The sequence below is a fragment of the Magnolia sinica genome, chromosome 19, assembly GCF_029962835.1.
Source record: "Magnolia sinica isolate HGM2019 chromosome 19, MsV1, whole genome shotgun sequence".
Taxonomy (NCBI): Eukaryota; Viridiplantae; Streptophyta; class Magnoliopsida; order Magnoliales; family Magnoliaceae; genus Magnolia; species Magnolia sinica.
In genome coordinates this window covers 29008611-29034012 of record NC_080591.1, presented here as the reverse complement: position 1 = coordinate 29034012, position 25402 = coordinate 29008611, and the positions used below count along the sequence as shown (strand labels likewise).

At 37.9% G+C, this 25402-nt stretch overlaps 1 protein-coding gene across 1 annotated transcript; it reads right to left on the bottom strand.

Moving 5' to 3' along the window:
* Positions 1–1464: 1464 nt before the first annotated feature.
* LOC131234576 (receptor kinase-like protein Xa21) lies at positions 1465–22072 on the bottom strand. The gene is made up of 5 exons (XM_058231510.1): positions 21757–22072; positions 20530–20869; positions 2451–2522; positions 1967–2038; positions 1465–1564 (listed from the first exon to the last, which is right to left on the bottom strand). The coding sequence occupies exons 1-5, from the start codon at positions 22070–22072 to the stop codon at positions 1465–1467; spliced, it is 900 nt and encodes a 299-aa protein (XP_058087493.1).
* Between the last annotated feature and the right edge of the window lie 3330 nt (positions 22073–25402).

Sequence of the window (25402 nt, the reverse complement as noted above, 5' to 3'; positions counted from 1 at the left end):
TTACAAGTTTATGTTAATATTTTAGGTTATAGGTTTAGGTTTAGGTTTAGGTTTAGGGATTTGAGAATACATTTAGGTTTTAGGTTTAGGTTAAGGTTATAGGTTTAGGTTTAAGTTATAGGTTATAGCTTTAGGGAATTGAGAATAGTTTAAGGTTTAGGTTTAGGAAATCGGGTTCGGGTTTAGGATCGGGTTTAGGTTTGGGTTTTGGTTTTAGGTTTTAGGTATTAGGTTTGGGTTATAGTTTAAGGTTAAGGTTTAGGTTTAGGTTTAGGTTAAGGTTATAGGTTTAGGTTATAGGTTATAGGTTTAGGTTATAGGTTAAAGGTTTAGGTTTAGGGATTTGAGAATAGGTTTAGGTTATAGGTTTAGGTTTAGGTTTAGGGATTTGAGAATAGATTTAGGTTATATGTTTAGATTTAGGTTTAGGTTTAGGTTTAGGTTTAGGTTATAGGTTTATATTATATGTTAAGGTTAGAGTTATAGGTTTAGGTTTAGGTTAAGGTTTTAGGTTTAGGTTTAGGTTAGGTTATAGGTTTTTAGTTAAGGTTTAGGTTATAGTTATAGGTTTTGGGATTTGAGAATAGGTTTAGATTATAAGTATAGGTTTAGGTTAGGTTATAGGTTAAGGTTTAGGGAATTGAGTTTAGATTATAGGTTCAGGTTATAAGTTATAGGTTATAGGTTTAGGTTAAGGTTTAGGTTATAGGTTTTGGGATTTGAGAATATGTTTAGGTTATAAGTATAGGTTTAGGTTAGGTTGTAGGTTAAAGTTTAGGGAATTGGGTTTAGGTTATAGGTTATAGGTTTAGGCTGTAGTTATAGGTTTTGAGATTTGAGAATAGGTATAGGTTTAGGTTATAGGTTAAGGGTGTGGTCCCTACAAATACAGATATAAACACGACTTGCTCCAATTGGCCAGGCCCTTCCAATGTTGTTCATAGGAAATGGACAGCTTCATCATGGTCATAACAGCAGTTCCCACCTTCCAGGGACCCCCGCTCAACATCCAGATAGCTCCGACCCACATTTGGGTCTGCTTATTTAAATAAAATGGATTATCAAGATCATTTAAATAAAATCAGGTCCAATCAACAATCTGACCTGGAGGATTTTGTTAGTATTATTGACGGCACCTCGAACCTTGTTTAAATCCAGGTTACAATCTGTGGCCATTGATGCTATTTGTCTTTCTGTGAATTTTTCATCCACTAGTTTCTGTAAATGGAAATAAGAGGATTGATCTTAACAGTATGGTCGTCATGCACATCGATAGAAAATGCTTGCAATGAATGTTTATGAGTACTAGGTGGCCTATTAATGAAAACAATGTCTACATCCATAATACGCCTGTTTATGAGTACTAGGTAGCATATTAATAAAAGAGCATTGCCTTTGGAATTCACGACTAACCTTGAACTGCTACCTGGAAACATCAAAACTGTTCATCCCAAACATCTCTTTTCAGCATGTCATGAAGGAAGCTAATAGAGTAGCAGATGGGCTGGCCCGCTTGGGCAACGAAAACCAGTTGGATAAGGATTTTGTCCGTCTCCAGGACCTCCTGATGAAGATCAGAGGTGAAGTCTTTCTACACAAAGCATGCCTTGGTACTATTAGAGAACCTTAATAAGGTTAACTAATTTCTTTCATATGATAGGCCCACCTAATGAGTGGATGGGCTGATTTTTGCACAAGGCTATTTTCAGGGTCAAGCCAACCTATTGGAAGGATTGGATGTTACATGAACATGATAGGTTGAAAGTAGCTTAGTGGACAATGAATTATGGTCCAATTGATTGGACTTGAAACCTTCTTAGAGAAAATAAATGAATAAATAAATAAATAAAACTATAACATATTGATCACCACCAAACTTCATGAAAAATTTGAAATTCCAAACACTTCAAATGGCATTCTTAAGAAGAATAATTAAATAGAATAAAGAAAGAAAAATAGAACTTACAGTAGTCGCAGACTCGCCAACTTCCCCAGTTCAAGTGGGAGTGAATTATTGAAGTTATTGTAGCTTATATTCCTGAAAATAAATGACTAATTATATTTAGTTATTTATCAATAGCTCACCATTGTTATTATGGTCTGTCCTACCTAATAAGTGTATGGACTGATTTTTGTACAGGTCTATCCTCATGATGGAGCCAACCTATTAGAAGGTTGGATGTCATGCAAATATATAGGTTGCAAGTATTTCATTGGGTGGATAGTAACATATGGTACAAGTGGCTGAACTTAAAACCTTCTCAAAAAGAAAAATATAAAATATAAAACCAGCACATATTAATTACTGCCAAATTCGGTGGCAAATTCGAAATTCCAGACACAACCTATGGCATTTTTTTAAAAGTTAAGTTATTAAAATAAATAAATAATAAAGCCTATGGCACTTTTGAAGAAGAATAACTTATTAGATTTGAAAAAAAAAAACTTACAATTGTTGCAGACTTTCTAAATTCCCCAGTTGAGGTGGGAGCGAACTAATGAAAATATTGAAGCTTATATCCCTGAAAAGAAATAAATAATTATACTCTGATATTCATCAATAATCAAACATTGTTGTAATGGTATAGCCCACCTAATAAGAGGTTGGGGCTGATTCTTGTACAAGGGTATCCTCATGGCGAAGCCAACCAATTAGAAGGGTTGGTATCATCACAAACATGATAGGTTGGCAATAATTCAAGGGATGGATAATAACTTATGGTCCAACAAGTTTTGAACTTAAAACCTTCTAAAATAGATAAATAAATAAAACTATCCCATGTTAACCACTAACAAATTGGGTGGCAAATTCATAATTCCAAACACATCATATGGTATTTCTAAAGAAGAATACTTTAATAAATTTTTTTAAAATAAAAATAAATAGAACTTAAAGTTGTTGCAGACTTGACAAATTCCCCACCTGTGGTGGGAGCCAATTAACAAAATTATTGTGGCTTATATCCCTGAAAATAAATAAATAATTATATTTTGTTATTTATTAATGAATAAACATTATTGCTAGTCTGACCCACCTAATGAGTAGATGGGACTGATTTTTATGCAAGACTATCCTCATGGTGGACCCAACCTATTAGAAGGTTGGATGTCGCACAAACATGCTCAGTTGGAAGTAACTCACTAGGTGGAAAATGAATAATGGTTCAACTAGTTGGACTAGAAACCTTGTTGAAAATAATAATTTTAAAAAAAAATACCACATATTAATCACTGCCAAATATGGTGGCAAATTCAAAATTCCAAATACATCACAATTGGGTCAGCTATTTGGACAGTTTGGATTGTCATAAAACTATGATATGTGTACAGCAGAAGAGTCAAGCAGAGCCTAAGATTCTATCACTATTTTTCCTACATAAATATATATATTAAAGAAGAAAACCTAGATAAAAAATCTCACAATAAAAAACCAAAATTAGAATAAAAATCCAAATAAAAAATATTTAGAAAAGAAAATATCAAATAAAAAAGACCAAAAAAAAAGGTTAAAAGAGAAAATTAAAGAGAACCCATTTCAGATAAGGAAATAAATGAAAAATCCATCATCAAAATTTAACTAAATAATAGAAATCGAGACAACCCATCAATGAAAACAAGAGGTTTGTACTGAAAGCATTGTTAATATTGAAAATAGTTAGTTGTAGTCAGGGTTCAAATTATCATTTGAACACCATACAATTTTTTTTGCAACACATTACCAATACCAGCACAATTCAATTCGATCCACTGTAAATCTCATGTTCTTGATCGCCTACGCTTGAAGTTTGAGCAGTAACAGTAACAGTAGCAGTAACAACTCCACCAGAGATTTTCGAGTAATGCCCTTCTCTACATGTGCTATACCATAGGAATATAAATGAGAGGAATATAAATCTCAGGTGGACCATACCATAGAAAAACAATAGTGATTCGATATCCACCAGGTCAGGTGTACAAAATCCCCAATTTCAAAACCCCCAAATTCGAAATGTGATTAGGGTACCATAATCCCCAAATTCGAAGTGGGATTAGGGACCACCTTCAAAATGGGTTAGGAACTTTACCTTTCGAGCTTTAAGGGAGAGAACGAGTTCTTATTTGAGTTGGAGCCCCGATCACGAGTCCACGTCGAAAATAGGGTTCCCGAGCTCTGAGGGGAGAGAGAGAGAGAGAGAGAGAGAGAGAGAGAGAGAGAGAGACATACAGACAAAAAAACAGAGACAGAGACAGAGGCTGAGCGCCTGAGGGAGATCGAGAGAGGGCGAGGGAGATGGAGAGGCTGAGTGCGAGAGAGAGATGGAGACAGAGAGATTGAGAGATGGGTTTTCACGGGGAGGTTTGCTACGAGCGGGAGAAAAGGGCGCGCGGGTTTCTAATGGAAGGGTGGCCCATTGAATGAGTGTCGAAATTTCAACCGATTTGACAAAAAATCCGATTTGCATCAGCTGTGGGGCCCCTGGTCAATGCTAGCTTAGAAATCCAGTCCGTCCATTGAATGCATGTCAAAATTTCAATCGAATATGGATGGTTTTGGTTTTGTTTGGACACGGCGCATTGAGTTTTTTAGACTGTCGTCTGAATTGCATTTGAAGGGCTGAAAACCAATCTTCGTGATCTTGTGCAATTCTGCCACCTAGGCATGGTTGTTGCTGCCCCATGGGACACATTAGACGGTCCAGATCATGAAAAGTGATGATGGGTGGGGCCCACTGTCAAAACCCAGTAGTAAGCACGTCTGTCACTGACGTTTTTCGCCAGAAGGGAACTGTTTGGATGATTTCTTCAAAAAATAGGTGGGGCCCACTTCTGATGATATTCTCGGGGATCTACTCCATTCATCATTTTCTCAGTAATGTGTAAGCCCATGGGTCAAAGTATGAATTAGATCTGAACTCTATGTGGGCCACACTATCCACCTGTGATGAGGCACTATCCACCGTTGAAGCAACCCTCTGTTATCCTTTACGTGCATGCATATGAAATATTATTTATTTACAAAATCTGGTGCTGACAGCCTCCGTAGTACCCCATTCTCGGCTCTTAACGTTCATACGCTAGATTCTGATCCTGGGATCCTACAAGGAGGATTTATTTTTTTTACATTTAACTCGTAATAAGCATAATCACAAGTATACCCAATTTGCAAAGACAACATCATCATCACATATCCACTAATATAAACATTTGAATACAATACTGAAAGGAAAATACATAAATAAAAAAAATCAAGCTCCAGAGGACTGCTACACGCTCCAAGCTCAACACTACTGCAACCTATCATCATATGCACGCATCTATCGTGCATAAGCTTATAGAAAGCTTAGAGGGTGGTGTAAGTGTGTGCACAAGGTAAGTGTCAAGTATTCAATACAATGCCATTATCATACAAACTGAAAATACCGGTAATCCATAAATCGTACAATATCGGAATACTAGCAAGATCATGAATTATCTGAATAAGCAGAAATACTGACAAGAGCAGGAATTATCAGAGTAAACAGAAATACTCACAAGATCATATATCATACGATAACAGATAAGCGGAAATACGAACAAGTCCATGAGCCAATCAATATCAGAATACGCAATATATAACAGTTATGCAAATGAGGAGTCATAAAGAGCCAAATATCAAATGCCGAGAATGCAATGAGGTATATAATTCCTTATGTGTTAACAAATACGTCAGCCATATCTAGACCATATAAATGCAGAAGCATAGTAACCCAAGATGTCGTATGCCGTAGATGTAATGCAATATGCGGTGTGAATGGAATGATCATGCTAGAGTGTGAAGTCAGGATGATAGTACGTAGTATCACAAGCTATGGGGTCCAGCACAAGAGACTTCTATCCAAACCAATCCCATACCTAAATTTGGATAGTCAGACTCAATGTGGTAAACTCTTGATCTCAGGTTAGTCGCGGACTCTAACTGAAATCCTAGCCATTGCGAAGTCAGACATAATAAATAGTTGCACACCACCAGCCCGAGTGGATAGTGAATGAATGAATGAATGAGTATGCAACTCCTACTCAATAAGTCCACATATCAGTACGGTTCATCTCTGGGATCATCACCGGGGTCTATTACACTCTACGCCAGCTTGTCGCCCCTATCCGAGTGCACAACTGGGTAAGTGGAAGAGACCTCACTATCCGCCTGCTAATATCGGGCACGGCTCGTCGATAACAGACCCATTCCTCAAGCTAGTCAAACTCAACCTAGACATTACCCCCTCACTCAGGCGGATAAGGTCACACCCCCTCCCAACTGACCAGGACACAGTGATAGACGCGACCTACTAGTATACGGCCCACATGCGCTCATCTATATCCACTCGGTCTGGACGTTGGGCGTCTCCTGTGCACAGAGGTTTATGGATTTTCACCCAAAGACATCTATAGCACCCGTATGCTAGAACCAAACATTTTCGGTGTCCATCTGGCCATCCACGATATGCTTGTGGAGGCTACGGCCCTGATGTCGCTAGGGCACATAATGCAAGATGCATGAGTCATACAATCTAGTCATGCATCAATCCTGCGCATACTGTGCACTCATGTGAGATAACCTCCGCCTATCAGGGAGTCTCATAACAACATGCTCAATGACATATGCAATGGTCAACCACATCTCATAACAAACATGCAGATGATGCGTATGAGCATGTATCATGATGCTATGCTGTCACATACTCATAATTGGTATCAATAACCGGCATCGACAATCGACCTCAATAATGTGGACATTTAGCCGACATTGCCCCCAAGTAATGGCCCACATAGAGCCTAACATATAGTGGACCCATGGCCTCATACAAGGGCCAAATATATACAATACCATGGGCTTCACTCAAGAGCTTAACACATCACGATGAGCCTTTCGCATGGGCCTAACATACATCATAATGGCTACACCACCTGGCCCTCAAATACATCACAATGGGCCTCAACTATGAGTCGCATATGCATCATATAGGTTTCGACAATCGGCCCCGATAATTGAAATCGGCCTTGACACTTGGAATCGGTCTCGATACTCTGCCTCGACAATCGGGATCGATCGATAATCAGAATTGACAAATCGATCATAACAATCGGAATCGACAATCGATCATGGCAATCGGTCAAGTAAATCGGAATCAGCAATCAATCGATCGATAATCGGTCATGTAAATCAGAATCGACAATTGTCATGTAAATCAGAATCGCAATCGATCACGACAATCGGGTCAATCAATAATCAGAATCGGCAATCAGCCACGACAATCGAATCGATCGATAATCGGCAATCAGCCACGACAAATCAGAATCGATAATCGACCTCGATTGTTAATCGGCAATCGGCCACGACAAATCAAAATCGATAATTGACCTCGATTGATAATCGACAATCGGCTACGACAAATCAGAATCAGTAATCGGCTTCGATCGATAATAAAAAACGGCCACGACAAATTAGAATTAGTGATCGACCTCGATCGATAATCGGCAATAGACCACGACAAATCAGAATTAATAATCGACCTCGATTGATAATCGACAATCTGCCACGACAAATCAGAATCGTAATCGGCTTCGATCAATAATTGACAAACAGCCACGACAAATCAGAATCGATGATCGACCTCGATCGATAATCGGCAATCGGCCACGACAAATCAGAATCGATAATCGACCTATATAATTGGCCTCGACAAATTGGAATCGATCTTGGCGCAAGGCGGGGTCCATAAATGGACGACCGATGATGGACCAAGCAATATCAATGGGGCCCATTCGTTTGGGTTAACCCACTAGAGAATGATGAGAATGGGCCTAACCAAGTGTAAGGAAAGGTCACAGTGTGGACATTTAACCATCATTGTCCATAAAATGTAGACCTTTAACCAACGTTGCTCCCAAGGAGTGCCCCCATATAAACATCATTACATACATCACATCGGACCTTGAATATACAACAGGTATTCAAGGCCCTGCGCCTGGGCCTCAAATACAGGCAGCATATACATCACGTCGGGCCTTGCCAAAGGTCACGAACACATCACAGTGGGCCTCCTCATGTGGACCTATATACATATCAAGTGGGCCTCATACTTGGGCCTCATGTTCATCAAAGCGGGCCACATCTCATGGGCCTCGAATACATCGCAATGGGCCATGCCCATGGGCTTCAATACGCAGCAGGTGGGCCTCATCACATGGGCCTCAAATATACAACAGGTGGGCCATGTACATGGGCCTAATACATATCACAATGGGCCTCAAAATATATATAATGATGGGCCGCACCAAGGGGCCTCAAGTGGACTTGGACCGCATCAAAATCATTTCAATGGTTACATGTGTAACATGTGTATCACTGTACACTATCATTCTATGGGCACATGACACTCTAATGATGATTAGCACCGCCCAAACATTGTTTATGTAAATCAGCATTGTCTAAACATTGGACAACACTGTCCAAATATTGGACAGCACCGTCCAAACACGTCCAGCACATCCAAACATTGTCCAGCACCGTCTATCATAATCTGGATGGTGTGGACTATAATAAATAAATCAAGGTGGGTCCCATCCCTCAGGACCTGCCAAAGGAATGGATGGCGTGGATTAACACAGACATCATGGTAGCCCATAGACAATGCTAACGTCAATCAACGATGGGTCCACCATCCAAAATGAATGAACGGTGTGGATACAAAATCCATACACCAATGAGGTCCCCACATGCAACTACAGCAGCTACATAGCACCAGCCAACCACGTCCAGATCAGTGGACAGTTAGGATACCACTCAAGTATCAGGTGGTACCACTGTCTAGTCCATGCATTGGACGGTGTGGTATAATACATGCATCATGGGGACCACGGAATTTGGTGACGTCAATTCACCAGCTATATAGCAGGTGTGAGGTACACCATCCAGTCCGTTTCCAGCATGTGGGTCCCACGTGGGGCCCACCATAACATTTATTTTCCAACCCATCTGTTCATAACATAACAAAGACCTGAATAAAGAAGAAAAACAAATTTCATATTCATCCAAAACTTCAAGGACGTAGAAAGGGCTTTCAATGATATACGTTAAACCCCTAGCTGCTCCTTGTAGTGTGGGCCACCTGAGTTCCTTGTACTGTTGATTTTTGGGGTGACCCGCTAATTAAATAGGACCCATCAAATGTACGGTGTTGATGTGAAACAACCATCATGGTGGGGCCTGAGGTGGGGCCCACTGAATTTGCATACACCCAACTAGTGGACGCTGATAGCAACAGCGTCTGCTGTTTAATGTTTTTTTTGTTTAATTTTTTTTTGAAGATTTTTATAGGTGGGGCCCACATCAAGGGAATCTAGTCCGTTGGCTGGGCTCCTTAGCTCAAGACAGGTCTAACAAGTCTGAAGTTGGTAGGTTTGACACATAAAAATTTCGCAGTGGGCCCTATAAAGTCCTCACTATTAAAAGTGATGTTTAGATGGTGTGGCCTACCAGAGTTTCAGATTGGCTCCATTCTTCAGCTCAACGCCTAAAACGGGTGGAGAAATAGGATAGACAGCGTGGATTATATACATACATCAAGGTAGGGCCCACAAGAGTGGCCCACCGAAAAGTTTAGAATCAAGCTAATGTTTTTGTTTCCAGTTCACGTCCAGCGTCTCTGGACGCTGGACAGACAACTGATGGTGGGCCTCACATGCATGGACTGTTTGATGCAACACATGCATCATGTGGTGGGTCCACATTCACCAGCTTGGTGACATTAGTACACACTCCATGTTAGACACCCCCACTTGAGATCGATGCCAAGAGCTCAGGTGTTGAAACGAGATATCTCTACTCAGTTTGCCAATTGAGCTATGGACCTGGGTGTGCATTGCATGGTGGAGTCACATCGCCTATGATGGATGGTGCTAACAAAATACAAATTAGTGGGGCCCACTACATTAGAACAGATAGATAGAGAGAGAGAGACGGTGATAGAAGGACCTCGCCACTAAGGGCCCCTCATGGATACAACACATCATCAAATGGGTCCCACAACAAGTGGGCCCTTGAAAATTAAAATTAATGGACGATCACCCACCTATGGCCTCATTCTTTAACTCCTTGGACTCATTGGCTCCTAAGCTCCTTCTTTAAGGGAGTGAGATGAATTTTGAAGGGTTGGATGGTTGGATGAGGGGTTAAGAAAATGGGCCCTTTCTTGCATTTTTCTCTCCTTAGAGATTTCCTCTCATGGAAGCTTGGAATGGAATGAGATGGAGAGAGAGAGTGATGAGATGAAAATGGGTGGGTGGAATGGGTGTTGTAAGAAAAGGATATGGATGGTATGGGCTTATTTGAATTTTAGTAAAAGAGTGATGGGTAGGGAAAGAGAGAGCTTGACTTATGGGAAAAGAGGGAGTGGTCATTTTTACTTAGGATAGGGTGAGGTGGCATGGGGTATAGGTAATGTACTTGACTTGATGGATGTGACATGTTGTAGAGATTCCCTCGAAATTCGTAACGCGCGGCGTTTCCCTCGAACTGAACGCGAGCCACATCTCTTGGCCTGGGTATCGCCTTGGCGAGCGAGACGCGACATCGGAACCGCGGCGACAGTGCAGTCGCAATGATACAAGTAATGTGTAAGCCCATGGGTCAAAGTATGAATTAGATCTGAACTCTATGTGGGCCACACTATCCACCTGTGATGAGGCACTATCCACCGTTGAAGCAACCCTCTGTTATCCTTTACGTGCATGCATATGAAATATTATTTATTTACAAATTTGCCACTCTCCCTTTTAGAATAGTTTGTCGTTCGTTCCTCCTTACTACACCGTCCAAAAGAAGTGAAATTTGGTGAATATCCACCATTTTTCGTGCTCTTTCCATCGGTTCAGTTTGGGTCCTGATCGTCCAAGGATGTCTAAGATGCTATCTTAATGGTTATTATCTGATCTTGCCCATCGGGTCACTTATACACTGATCCAAGGGATGAATTTTGACGTGTACGGTTAATTTATGGTCCTTAGACCATATATAAAGTTTCGAGCCAAACGGATGGTGGGAACCTTATGATCTTATGTACTAGATGACTTTCATGCCTCTTTAACGTGAACGACTTGATTTTCCTAAGATATCTGACCTGTAAATCCTTCGATCTTGGTCCCCTGGGGTCTGTCCCTTACCTTTGGTGTCATCAGATTATTAAATACATACTTTAAGCATCCTTTTCAGTCCTACGCTTGTGAATACACCTTGCATCACAAACACGATTAAATAGGGCATTAAACAGTATTATGTTCATAAAAACAAGTAATAATTGGGTCTAATATGTAATATTCAACCCTCAACAGGTGGCCATATAAAGTTTTGGATCAATCTGATATTTTTTTCCCTTCATTTGGGCTTATATGACCTAATCAACAGATTGGATGTCAAAAAAAAAGTATAGTGGGCATTAGGAAGGTTTTAATGGTGGATATCCAATCACTATTGTTTTCATGTGGTGTGGTCCACCTGAGATTTACATCCCTCTCATTTTTGGCATCAAGCCCTAATATGATTTGTGAAAGTGGATGGACGGCATGGATGAAACACATACAACATGGTGGGACTCATAGAGCACCGACCAACATCCACCAAGTTTTGTGGGCCCCACTATGATGTATTTTTTATATCCACACCGTCCACCCATTTTGAGATATCATTTTACGTCATGAGCCAAAATTGAGGTAGATAAAAATCTGTAGTGGACCCCACCACAGAAATCTTAGGTGCACCACACCACATGAAATCAATAGTAATTGGATATCCATCATTAAAATCCTCCTAAGGCTTACTGTACTGTTTATTTAACATCCAATATGTTGATTAGGTCATACAGGGCCAGATGAAGGGAAAAAACAAAAATCAGCTTGATCCAAAACTTTTATGGCCCCAAAATGGTATGACATCCAATATTGTACTGTTTATATTTTTTTAATGTCTTCACATAGTCTTAGATGGTAATTAACACCTAAGTTTCGTATATGGATGATTTTTGAGATATCTCATATGCTAAAGGGGAGACATCAAATGCACGGTGTTGATGTTCGACACACATCATGATGGGCCCATTTTACATGTTTGGTCCATTCACTCTATTTTACTGATCATTACCCTCAATTTGACTAGTTACTCACCTCGATCATGCTACATATGAGAAAGATATTGGGCAAACAAGATTGATCAACAATTTGAGTGAATTTTGATTTAAACATCTGAAGTTATTTACTCTTCATGTCCGGACTGATCAGATTGTCGAAAAACAGTTAAAGGTAGTTCATGATATCAAAAATATATAAATGAATAGAAAACACAAACATCAGCTTGATCCAAAACTTCTATGGCCTCCAAGAAATTTTAAATGGTAGAGGTTCAATCACACTATTTCCTATGGTGTGGTCCACTTGAGCTTTGGATATGCTTCCTTTTTGTTCTTGAGACCTCAAATTATCTGTTAACATGGATGCATAGAGTGGATAAAATAAATAAATAACGGTGAACCCCACAGAGTTTACTCTGGTAAAGGTAACGAGTAACTCACTTAAATGTAGTGGAGAAAGGTTTCCTTAAAACATTCATAATCATATATTGGGCCTGCCTAAATGTGATTCACATATCCAACATACTCATTATGTGTGTCCCACTTGGATGAGGGGTCAGACCAAGTTTCAATCGCATCTAAAACTTATGTGGGCCCCACCAAGTGCTTTTATATTTTTTAGGATGTCTTCACATAGTTTTAAATGGTATGGCCCACTTGATTTTCGTTTACTGATGATTTTTGAGATATCTCATAACCTAAAAGGGACACATCAAATCCATGGTGTTGATGTTCGACACACATCATGATGGGGCCTACAAAACTTACTAACATCAATTCTTAGGTTCTCACGAGGTCAGTAAGTTGGGTCACAATTTTAACTAGAATATTTGGCCCATTTTATATGTCTGGTCCATTCACTCTATTTTACTGATCAATACTCTCAATTTGACTAGTTACTCGCCTCAATCAGGATACATATGAGAAAGATATTGGGCATACAACATTGAACAACAGTTTCAGTGAAATTTGATTAAAACATCCGAAGTTATTTACTCTTCAATTTGAACTGATTAGATTGTTCAAAAAAGATTAAAGATTCAATTAGTGGATGTGCCTAATAATTTAGCAATTTTATTTTTCACAAATAAATTTAACATTTTTTTTCAAAATGTATTTTCATTAACTCTTTTAACTAAATATCATTTTTATTATAAAATATTTCAAAAATATTTAAAATACAAATTTTGAATTTTTATTTTCAAAATCTCAAAAAATTTCTCATATTTTAATTTTTTTTCTCAAAAATTTCAAAATGCCGATTTTTTTCTTCAAAAGCATTATTTTGTTCTCAAAATTTTTCTTAAACATAGTTTTAATTATATATAAAAAAAATTTCCATTCATATGATATAAAAACTATATATATATATATATATATATATATATATATATATATATATATATATATATATATATGTATACACACATTTTTACTAACAAAAATTTTTAAAAATTAAAACATTTTTACATTATTACCCAGCCCAAAATTGGGTTGGAGAAACATAGGGGCGACAAGGATATGCAACACATCATCAAAATCTCACTTTTGTTATCTAATTTTTCAATTTTTCTGGTCAAAATACAAAATTTAGTTTTCTTTTTTAAAAAATATATTTTTTTACAATTTGTCAATTTTTTTCACAATTTTGTTTAATTTTTTAAATTTTCTTTTTCAAAATATCATTTTTTAAATCTCACTTTTGTTATATAACTTTTTAATTTTCTTGTCAAAATACAAAATCTAGTTTTCTTTTTTAGAATATATATTTTTTTACAATTTGTCAATTTTTTCACAATTTTGTTTAATTTTTTAAATTTTCTTTTTCAAAATATCATTTTTAAAATCTCACTTTTGTTACATAACTTTTTAATTTTCTTAAATTTTATTTTTCAAAATCTAGATTTTTATAAAATCACAGTTTTCTTTTTTTTCAAAATTTAAATTTTTCTTAAACATTGTTAATTATTTTTCTAAGCTTCTCAACTATTTTTTTTTTTCGAAATTCATAATTTTTTTGAGCTTCTTAATTTTTAACCTGAGCATTAGACGGTTTAGGACCGTCTCTAATAGAGACGATCTTTGACAGGGCTATAAGACGGCTGAGGACCGTCTCTAATAGAGACGGTTTTTGACAGTCTCAGATTATTAGTAAAAGACGGCCAATGACAGTCTCTAATGCAGACAGCCAATGACCGTCTCAGATGACTGCATATAAGACGGTCAAAGACTGTCTTAAATGATTTGTAGACGCTCAATATTTTAAGATAATATTAGGGATGGTCAAGAGCCGTCTAAAATTTTAGAGACGGCCGTAAGCCGTCTCTAAACCGTCTTTAAACCAATGAATTTTAGAGACGGTCCACAACTGTCTCAAAATCAATCCTTTTTTTCCATTTTTCATGTAGTGAGGATCCAATCAAGAAGAATTTTCTCATTAGATGTTGACTGTTGGCCAGATTGACTTTTCTAAGTTGCTTACCATCTTCATCTAGTGTGAAAATGACACTGGGAAGGACGTGTTGAGGTTGAGCACCGTCTTCCTGGGGGATATAATTATTCCGAATCCACATAACTTCTTTAAACTCCTCAGAGCGATGCCTTGGATCCACGAGGAAAAAAAAACAGAAAAATAGAATAATTTCTAGAAATTTGTAATAAATTAATTGATTGTCTGACGTGTGACGTCCCTGTTAAACCATTAATATAGAAAATAAAATAAAATTCATAATTACCAAAAATAGTAAAATCCAAACTCTAATAAAAATCCTAATTCTAATAAAACTCTTTTAAAGCCTAATTTCTAAAAATAAAAATTCTAAATAAACTTTTACTAGAAGTGTCCTAGCATGATTAAAAGTTGATTTTAAAAAAGAAGAAAATCTAAAACTCTAAAAATAAGAAAATATTAAAAAATTTGGAATTACTAAAAATAGTAACTTTCTTTAAAAAATTGTTTCTAGCTGAAAGCGTGCATGTTCTGATGAAACAGACAGATGTGACTCACTATGTGGGTTAATTCACCTTGGATGGCCCATTTCAGTAAAGATTGATAGGTTGTGCGCCCCGTAACGATACCCGGATCAAAAGCTACGGTCAATTTACGGTCCACCTTCTTTTGGCCCAACCATGTTCGGAATGTATCTGTGACACGTTCTACATTAGACCCCTCCACTCGTAAAAGGAAAAGTTGTCCTCGAATTACTCAAGGGACTTGGCTCATGATTCTCAGATAACTTTTGATGATGATATTTATTAGCCCTTCTCTTGTAATTTGCATTAGGATCTTAAGTTGACACAATACATGTACTCATGTTCTCCTTGACTTGGCTAATGTCGATCAGTTCCTTCACTTCTGTCTTCAAGATCTCACATTCCTTCTGATAATGTGGGTAATTAGGCAAACGTGTCCCTAAGACGAGATCAATGTGGTTTTATATATTTTGTATGAGAGGTAATTTATTAAGAAGTTCATTGAGCACAATCACCTTAAACTCTTGTAACATTGATTTCAAATCCTTTAGGATGTTCACAGGCTCCATATAATTTTCCTTTTCAATTAATGCATCTACATCTCCCATATCCTCAGATTGTTTATAATCATGTTTGGGTATAAAAGACTCTTCTTCAACTTTAGAAGTTTTGTGTTGGTTCTCCATTCTCATAGGGACGAGGATAATCTTTTTACTATCTTTAATAATATAAATATATTATCCCAACCTCTATGCATAACATCAATATTATTTTGCCATATTCGACCAAGTAACATATGATAAGCTTCCATGTCGAATATGTTATAGAGTACTTGATCCTTATAAGTTTTACCAATTGAAAATGAGACGGTGTATTATTCGGTTACCTCTGCTTTGTTGACCTCCTTGATCTGTTCAATCGTGTACGAAGATGGGTGTCTTTATGTTTTTAGTGGCAACTTTTTTACCATTATTTTTAACATGAGATTCCCACTACTCATAACATCGGTGATCACATTACAGACTTTTTGGTTTACAGTGTATCTTTTTTAAAAGATATTGTACTACTATAAATCTATTTCTACCTTTAGCATGTATAACAGCTTCTTCACAATCAAAGTGGTAGCCTGCGATTACCATAATTGGGTGATACTCTATGAAAATTGGTGTTATGTCATACAATGACCATTGGCGATTGAGCATCGCCTTGAGCTCGGGGCGGAATTAGCGCATCCACAATACAGTTGAGGATTGCTTGCTACCCTTACATAGTCAACTAACTCTCCCGGTGGAAAGCTTTCATTCTTTCGAAAAGATAACGCATTCATGGATCATCGTCCACAGGATTTTGGTCCATATCTTCGTTATTTGCCATCAATTAGAGGGGTGTCTTCGCTCTGATACCAAACTGACGCAGGGAAGGACGTGTTGAGGTTGAGCACCGTCTTCCTCAGGGAGATAATTATTCTGAATCCACAAAACTTCTTCGGACTCCTCATAGAGATGCCTCGAATTCACAAGGAAAAAATGAAAAATAGAAATTCATAATAAATTGCTTGATTGTCTGACATGTATGTCCCGGTTACATCATTAATATAGAAAAAAAAAAAATCAAAATTCGTAATTACCAAAAATAGCAAAATCCTAACTCTAAAAAAATCTCAATTATAATAAAACTCTTCTAAAACCTAATTTTTAAAAATAAAAATTCTAAATAAACTTTTGCTAGAAGAGTTCTAGCATGATACAAGTTGATTCTAAAAAAGGAAAAAAAATATATCTAAAACTCTTAAAATAAGAAAATATTAAAAAATCAGAATTATTAAAAATAATAACTTTTCTTAAAAATTCATTTCTAATTGAAAGCATACATTTCTGACGATATGGACAGATGCGACCCATTTTGTGGGTTAGTTCACCTCCGATGGCCCATTTCAGTAAAAATTAATAGGTTGTTTGTCCCATAACGATACCCGGATCAAAAGTTACGGTTAATTTATGATCCACCTTCTTTTGGCCCAACCATATTGAGATTGTATCTGTGACACGTTCTACTTAGATTAAATAAATTTAAGAGAGAGAGAGAGAGAGAGAGAGAGAGAGAAGAAGAAGAAAAAGAAGAAGAAGAAGAAGAAGAAGAAGCACATGTCTACTGAGAAAAAAGCTAGTACCACTGAAAAAATAAGTTCTTAGTCAGATCTCACACTTCCTCTTTTTGCATTTTCCGTCTCCCACGTTCTTGACCAAAGAGGTTGTCACTACCTTTGTTTCAATTTTTTTATTTTTTATTTTTTTTTTAGAATCCAGGGTCTTATTATCCAACAATAGCATGACACATAAGCTCTCTGTGATTGAAGCCCGGTGGAGAATTTAGACTCTTCTATAGTCTCAATGTACAACCATAGCTTGACACATGGGCTCTTTGTGATGGGAACCGGGGCCAGAGGGAAGCAGTTTAGGTGCGTCCGGGCGGGATCCAGACACGTGAGTATGACCCTGACCGTGGGGCTCACCATGATTTATGCGTTGTACATCCACGCCGTCCATTCTTTTTCACAGCTTTTTTTCTTTAGGCCATAGTCCCAAAAATAAATCGGATACAAATCTCAGGGCCATACAATTGGATTGAACTCCCACCATTTGAGGGCTATAAAAGTTTTGGATCATGCTGTTATTTTTGTTTTCCTTTCGTCCATGTCTGTATGACTTTATCAAGAGGTTGGATGGAAAATAAATATTATGGTGAACATGGGAAAGTTTTTAATGACAGGCGTCCCATGACCACTTTTCTCTGCAGTGATGTTCAACTGAGTATTTTTATCTACTTTATTTTTAGGACAGGCCCTAAAATAAATTGTTAAAGTGGATGGATGGGATGGATATACATCAAGGTAGGCCCCATGGTCAGTGTCACACCCACCTGGCTGGATCCGGGGTTGCCAACAGGAGGAAGATTAGCTGGGACCCGGGATCCAACCAGGTGAGTGCGAACCTGACCGTAGAGCTCACCAAAATGTATGTATTGTACATCCACACCATCCATCTATTTTGACAGCTTATTATAGGGCATAATCCCAAAAATGAAGCAGACACAAATTGCGTGTCCCACCAATTCCACCGATAAAAATAAACTGGTTTTGATTGTCAAGCACTCCTGGGAACCTGCTTCCTGTGTCGATAGTTTCTCCTTCTGGGAGCAACCGTTGATCTGAAATCTCCATCATCCGACCCTAAACCCTAGGGTCAGATGATCTTTAAATGAGTCATCGGTGGGCCTCTAATTTCTGGAGAAGATCTCCAACAAAGGATCCTGTAACTGTAGACATCTCCTTGTGTTGTGTTGTTGCCCCACCGCCCGGTCCATTCTCTACCATATATACAAAAATAATTTCTAATAAGATTGTAAGTTCACCTACAAACGGAAGGCTGCATTTTTTTGCACGAACATATATGTTGAATTGCAAACATTCAGTTAAATCTAGGAGAAATGGCAAATGCTTTCTTGTGTTGGTTTTGAGCAAGCAACCTAAATGTGAAATTGTGTCAATTTTGAATACAACTTAGAAAATTGCAATTTGGAGCCCAAGTGCTAACATAGATGGTAAGGTATTTTTGGATGGCAGTACTAGTAAAATTCATTGCTGAGATATTGTTGTAGAGCAGATGCAGACCTATTTCTTGCTTAGATGGACCCAAAAAAAAGTCTGAATGGAAGCGGACGTAATCCATTAGATTTGGGGCCGGTCTTACATGGGGCATGACGTAATTAGGCCTCAGGCACATCCGGATTGGAGAAAATGATTTTAGATTAAGAAAAATGCCGTTCAAAGCACAAATCATAAATCAATAATAACTTTTGATTTGAAATGAGTTCCGGGAAATTCGACTGAAATTTCATTTTGGGGCTAACTAATGTCCGTCCATTTAATTCATGAAAAAACAACTCATTTCTACTCAAGTCTTCCATTTTTTGAAAAACTTCCTATTTTTAGTAAGTTTTATGTCAAACGTAACTTTTTATTCTTAAGTGTTTTAGTATTTGGCGTCTTCTTAGAGTTTGCTTCACATCATGCCATGAATCATTTTGTGTAGTTAGATTAAAACCTTCTATTTTTGGTAAATTTTACTATTTTAGAAAAAGTTTCAATTTATTTGAATTAGCACTATTAATTAGAATTTCATTTTATTATTTAAAGATTTATAATCTTGGTTGAAAGAGTAACCGATTCCAAAGTATTTTCAAATTTTCTTAACTCTTGTAGATTCTAGAGTCATAATGTCTTGTGGATTTAAGGTCTTATTCACTTGAGAAAGATGATGATGTTTCTCTTTATCCCTTCATGCTCTTCCCTATGTCAGATACTCTTTTTAGTAAAAGAGCAAAAGTTATATTTCCACGTGAAGAAGAGACAATTTTCCGTAGATGAGAGGCCAAGTGGTCCAATTGTGAATATTGTGTCACCCAAAAATTCAGGCTGCCTTGCTCTTCATGTAGGCTACAAAAGCACCTAAATCAAGCTGCTTGGCCCATCTGCCATGCCAGTTTATGGGATGAGCTTAACCCCATGTACTAAAAGTCAAATGGTTGTTAAAACCAAATTAGGGTTGCTCATGGTCTAAACTTGGACAACTTAGGCTGGGCCATTTACTTCTCTAATTGATGGGTTAGAGTACTTGAGCTCATGAACTCAACTTGGATGCCATTGAGCTATGGGTTCAAACCCATTGGTAACCTGCGTTTCTGGACTAAGCCCAACCATATACTAATCCGAGGAATTTTAGCCTAGATTTGGCCAAATGAGTGTGTGTGTGTGTGTGTGTGTGCGCGCGCGCGCGCGCAAAGCTCATGCTAGTCCAAATCAAAGATTCAAAGCCCACAAATAGTGGGCTGGGCCCAAAACAGCTTGTATGCTCTTTTGGGCAACACTGCACAATGTATCAAAAAGCCCACCCAAAAATAGTGTGAAAAAACAAGATGCACCTTGAATCCTGCTGTTCTTGGACACAGACTCATTTTCTACAAGTGGCAATCATGTAACTAAATTAAACTATCGGAATCCTTGTAACTAATGATGATAGACAGGGAAGCACCTTGGCCCTTTTATTTACCCATTCTAATAATTGTATTTGCAACAAAGTGTCTGTTTAAAACAAGATTAAAGAAAGAAAGGAAAGGTTTAAAAAAACAAAAAAAAAAAAACAAAAAACAACTTCCCCTAGAATCAACACCAGAACAATATATATCTAGAGCTTCTTAAGAAAAATATCAAATAGTTCTATTTTACTCGGAATCTTCTTCAATGTAACTACTAATCTTAGTAGTTACTGAGGTAAGATGAACCCTCACCTAACAAATGGGCCTATTTTGTCTCTGTCGGTGAATCCCAACCTCCATATATAAGTCTCTTATTTCATGCATTTCGATGACAACGTCTTTCATCTTCATTCGTCCCTTTGGCGATTCTGCAGAACATGATAAACCAACACTGACCAATGAAACCAAGCAATCATGCATTCTAATTCTCAAATTGTAATGATTTTCACCGTCTTGAATAGCTTCAGCATCTTCTAATTGAAGTCTTGGATCTATAATCTCCATTACTTGTTCTGAAAAAGTCGACTTTGCAAAGTGATGAAGGCTCTGATTGTCCTTAAACATGTCATCAGTTGGCCGCTTTCCGGTAACCATCTCAAGTAGAAGGATCCCATAACTGTATACATCTCCATATGTGGACGCCTTACCGCCCATCCCATACTCTACAATTTACAAATATCACATATTTGAATGTTAGGCATCTATTTAAAGAAAGATTAAAATAGTTGTTAGATATTCAGAGGGAGAAAAAAGGAATATTTTATTTATATAATTAACATTTGCGCCTCTCCCAAAAATTAGAATATCCAAGAGTAAGGAATTTGGCTAACATATTTCTTCAATCTTTGTATTATGAGTGTATGGTTTGTCCCAACAAATAGTCCTAAGAAAATATCCTATAAATAGAACAAGAATCCTCTGTTTTCACACAGTTTATCACAGCTAGAAAAATAATCTAGTAACTATTCTTCATACCTTATTAATTATAGTGTGAATCAATGTGGCGCCAATCTAGACAACATTTAATCATCATTTACCCTTGGATAAGAAGGTCTATCATGAATTGTTGATGCCCACTAAATCAGCTTGATGGGAGAATCACAACCATTCACAAAAGTGCATGATCTCAATTGTAACATTCAAATCAATTGTAACATTCAAAGTTATTTTTTAGTCATGGATGATCAACAGGTATTCCTTTTATTTTGTTCATCGTAAGTGGGACAAGTGGGACCACTTGGTCCCGAGAGAGAAATCCATCCTTTCAATTCATCAACAGCTCATCACTACTAAATTAAAATCACATCTGTCACATTCTTCCATCTTTTGGCTTTCTTCCCTATTAAGAGTTTAATTCTGTTATTATTGTATTTAGTCCTATAAATGAAGAATGCAGTAATGAATGTGGAAATATCCATTGATTTGATTGTTTTCATGTACATCATTCTTAACAAGCTTCACCATAATATTAATATATGGAAATTACCAATCATTTGGCAAGATAAATGAATAAAAATTAAAAAAAAAGATAAAGGACTAAAATCCTTACCTTGAGGAATATACCCAGTAGATCCTTTAATCCCAGATGTGGTGGTTTGATTTTGGGAGAAACCTTCTGCAGCTTCAGAGAGGAACCTTGTTAAACCAAAGTCACCCACGTGGGCAACCATATCATCATCAAGAAGAACATTGCTTGGTTTTAGGTCACGATGAACGATCGGTGTTTGGGAATGATGATGAAGATAATCTAATGCCGAAGCAACATCAATGGCTATATTTAGCCTTTGCGTAAGATTCAAACTCCTCTGTTGAGGTTGTTCATCTACATTTAGATGCAACCACTTCTCCATACTACCATTAGGCATGTACTCAAACACTAGAGCTTTGAAATCATTGCCATTAAAATCAATGCTCGAGCAAACCGTGAAGATCTTGACAAGATTTCAATGTCGGAATGGTTCCTTGAAACAAGTTGCCACGCATATTGAGGTACTCCATGCTCTGACAATTTCCCAACGTGTCTGGAATTTCACCTGATAGTTTGTTCTCTGAGATGTCTATTAGCCGAATATTTTCCAAGTTATCAACTTCCAGCAGGAGAGACCCAGGGAATGAATTACGAGACAGGTTGATTTGAGCTGCACCGACTTGTTTGAGTATGGTACGATTGAGTTTATTTTGAGAAATGAACAATTCTTCCATAAACCCCCAATTTCCAAAACTGGATGGTATGCTTCCATGGAAATCATTTCCATCCAAGCTGAGAAAGCTCAATCGAGTAATGTTACCAATTGAAGGTGGGATTCGGCGTGAAAGTTTATTTTGAAACATTTTCAAGACTTGCAACATGTCAAGCTTCCAATAGCATCTGGAAGAATACCCTTCAAGGAGTTCACTGACAGATCCAGAGCACACAAGCTAATGAGATTCTCAATTCCCTTGGGAATGACTCCAAATATCTTGTTTCCTCCTAAAAAGAGCATGTTTAGATGTGTCGAGAGATTAGCAATAGAGCTGGGCAATTCATCATAAAGATTATTAGCAGAAGCAGATATGCGTTTTAAATTGGTGCAGTTGGTCAGTGAAGTGAGGAAGCTCAGGTCATCACCTTCTCTGTTTCCAAGCCGATTTTTCTCGATATTGAAAAGGTAGAGACGCGAAAGACTTCCTAGATTCAAAGTCACATGTCCACTAAAACTGTTGTAGCTAAAATCAACAACTTCGAGACTTAAAGCATTGGACAATGAAATTGGCAGTGTTCCAGTGAATTGGTTTCCATCTACAAGAATCCGACGCAGGTGTGGAAACAACAGGGCTAGGTTGGGGGGGAATGCTTCCATGTAGTTGGTTAACTGCCACGCTAAACACCTGGATGGATGAGAGATTATACACCGATGGTGGAATCGTACCTGATAACTGATTTTCACCTATTCCAAAAGTGATAATCCCTGCCAATTGACCAAGCTGGTTTGGAATTTGCCCTTCGAAATTGTTAGATTTTAGATGAAGAGTCGTGAGAGACGAAAGTTTCCCCAACGAAGGTGGGATGCTTCCACTGAGATTGTTGATGCGGACGTTAAGAGAAATGAGCTTTGATAAAGAGCCAAGCTCAGTGGGAAGTTTTCCGTCCAACTGATTCCGATCGATGCTAATGGCTACGAGTTCTGAACAGTGGCTCAGATTGGATGGAATTTCTCCATGCAGTGAATTTACGGACAGATTGAGATGCTGCAACTGGAGTGACGGTCTATTTCTTGAGGGATTTGGCCTTGGAATTTGATGGTGGAGAGATCGATTCTTCTCAGGAAAGAGAGATTTCCAATGTGAGGTGATAAGTGGCCCAACAAGCTGTGGCCACTGAGGTTCAAGATGGTGACCCTTTGATGATGGCGGCGACTGCGGGTGACTCCCTCCCATTCGCAGAAATGAAGAGAACGGTTCCATGAGCTCAAGAGTCGGTGAGGATCTTTGGTAATACCATATTTGAATGCGAGCAATGCGAGTCGATCTGTCTCATTTTTCAATGTAAGTACCGATCGAGGGTGAGCAGGGGTTGATGGACGAGAGAAAGATTGCATGGAAGAGGATAAATGGCCATAATACCCTAAGATTGGAACGTGGGAATTCCATCATGTGGATAGGAGATGGGATGATGAAGTAGAAAAAACAGGAATGCAGTGATGAGTTGTACTCACCTACAATATTTGTAGCTCGAGTGCAGATCATCTGTTTCCAGCGCACAGGGAGTTACCGTTCCCTGGAATTGAATTGGGCCATGTCATCAGTACTGGTATCAACACAGCAATTTAATAGGATAAAATTTATTTACAAAATACTGTCTATTTAACAAGGAATGTTATATTTCATTGCCTTTTTCAATTAGCGTCTTAGCTGTGACCCATGATCTAGTGATGTCCGTTGGATCCTGACTGTGGGCCAACCTTGATCTATGCATGTATATCTACACTATCTATCGTTTATTTTATTTTATTTTTTACAGATTATTTTAAGGCATTGTCCCAAAAATAAAGTAGATACAACTCTCAGGTAGACCACACTGTAATAAACAGTGGCTATTGAAACTTACTAGTGTTCACCCTAATGTTTATTTTCCATCCAACCTATTGTTAAGGTTACACATACCTCAACTAAGGGAAAAATAAAAAATAAAAAAATCAGCTTGATCAAAAATATCACCGTGGGACCTACGAAGGTTTCAACTGTGGGAGTCACTAGCACGTCTGCTTCCTCTGGTGTGGTCCACTTGAACCTTGGATATGCCTCATTTTTTGGTTCATATCCTAAAAGTATATATAGAAAAATTGATGGATGGTGTGGATAAAACCATACATCCCGATGGCCCCTTAAAGCCCCAGCCTGCTCGGACAAGCGGGATAGTACCCTAATCGCTTCCATTAAAATCGTGCCTGCAACGTGTGAATTGATTACCGAGTAAATTCTATGGTCTCACCCGTAATGTGTGTTTCATCAGCTTCCTTCACCCATTTGTCTAGAGCATTTTAAGACATGAGCGCAGAATTGAAATATACCTAGAACTAAGTGGCCCACACCATTTGAAAAAAAAAATAAAAAAATCCTTTTTTGCTTCGGATAACAAAAGTTTTGGATCAAGATGATATTTATGTGTTCCCTTTATCCACGTCCATGTGACATTAGTATTTATGTTTTCCATTCAACCATGCCTGTGTGACCTTATTAAAGGGTGACATTTTGGGCTCATGACCTAAAATGGGATGATAAAACCAATGGACATGGTGGATAATACACATACATCAGCGGATTGCATCCTATCCCTGCCTAGTTATATTCATTGTGGTGTATGGGTTTTATCCACAATGTCCATCCATTTTTTTTCAATCATTTTAAGGTATGCACGTAAACATATAATAGATCCAAGACTCAAGTGAACCACATAGTGTGGATTAAACACCCACCATTGAAAACTTCTTGGGAGTCACACAAGTTGCAGATCAAGTCAAGTTGATATTCCCAACCCAATGATTTGAAAAAATTGAATGGACGACATGGACAAAACCCATACATCATGATGGGCCCCACAAAACCTCTGCCTAGAGCAAATATGGTCTAGGTTGGGGTAAGACCTAATCTACTTCCTGCATTCGGATTGGCTGGTGTACCACAAACCATGAATGTGTCTGGTGTGTTGACATCAC

Excerpts from the sequence above, each read along its gene's own strand:
- LOC131234576 (XM_058231510.1), bottom strand. The coding sequence starts at position 22,072 with ATGCCTAATGGTAGTATGGAGAAGTGGTTGCATCTAAATGTAGATGAA. Across the intron at positions 2,523-20,529 it reads AAAGACGTTGTCATCGAAAT|GGATATAAGCTTCAATATTT; the intron begins GCATGAAATAAG and ends ATTTCTTTTCAG. Across the intron at positions 1,565-1,966 it reads TTGGCGAGTCTGCGACTACT|GAGGTCCTGGAGACGGACAA; the intron begins GTAAGTTCTATT and ends GATCTTCATCAG.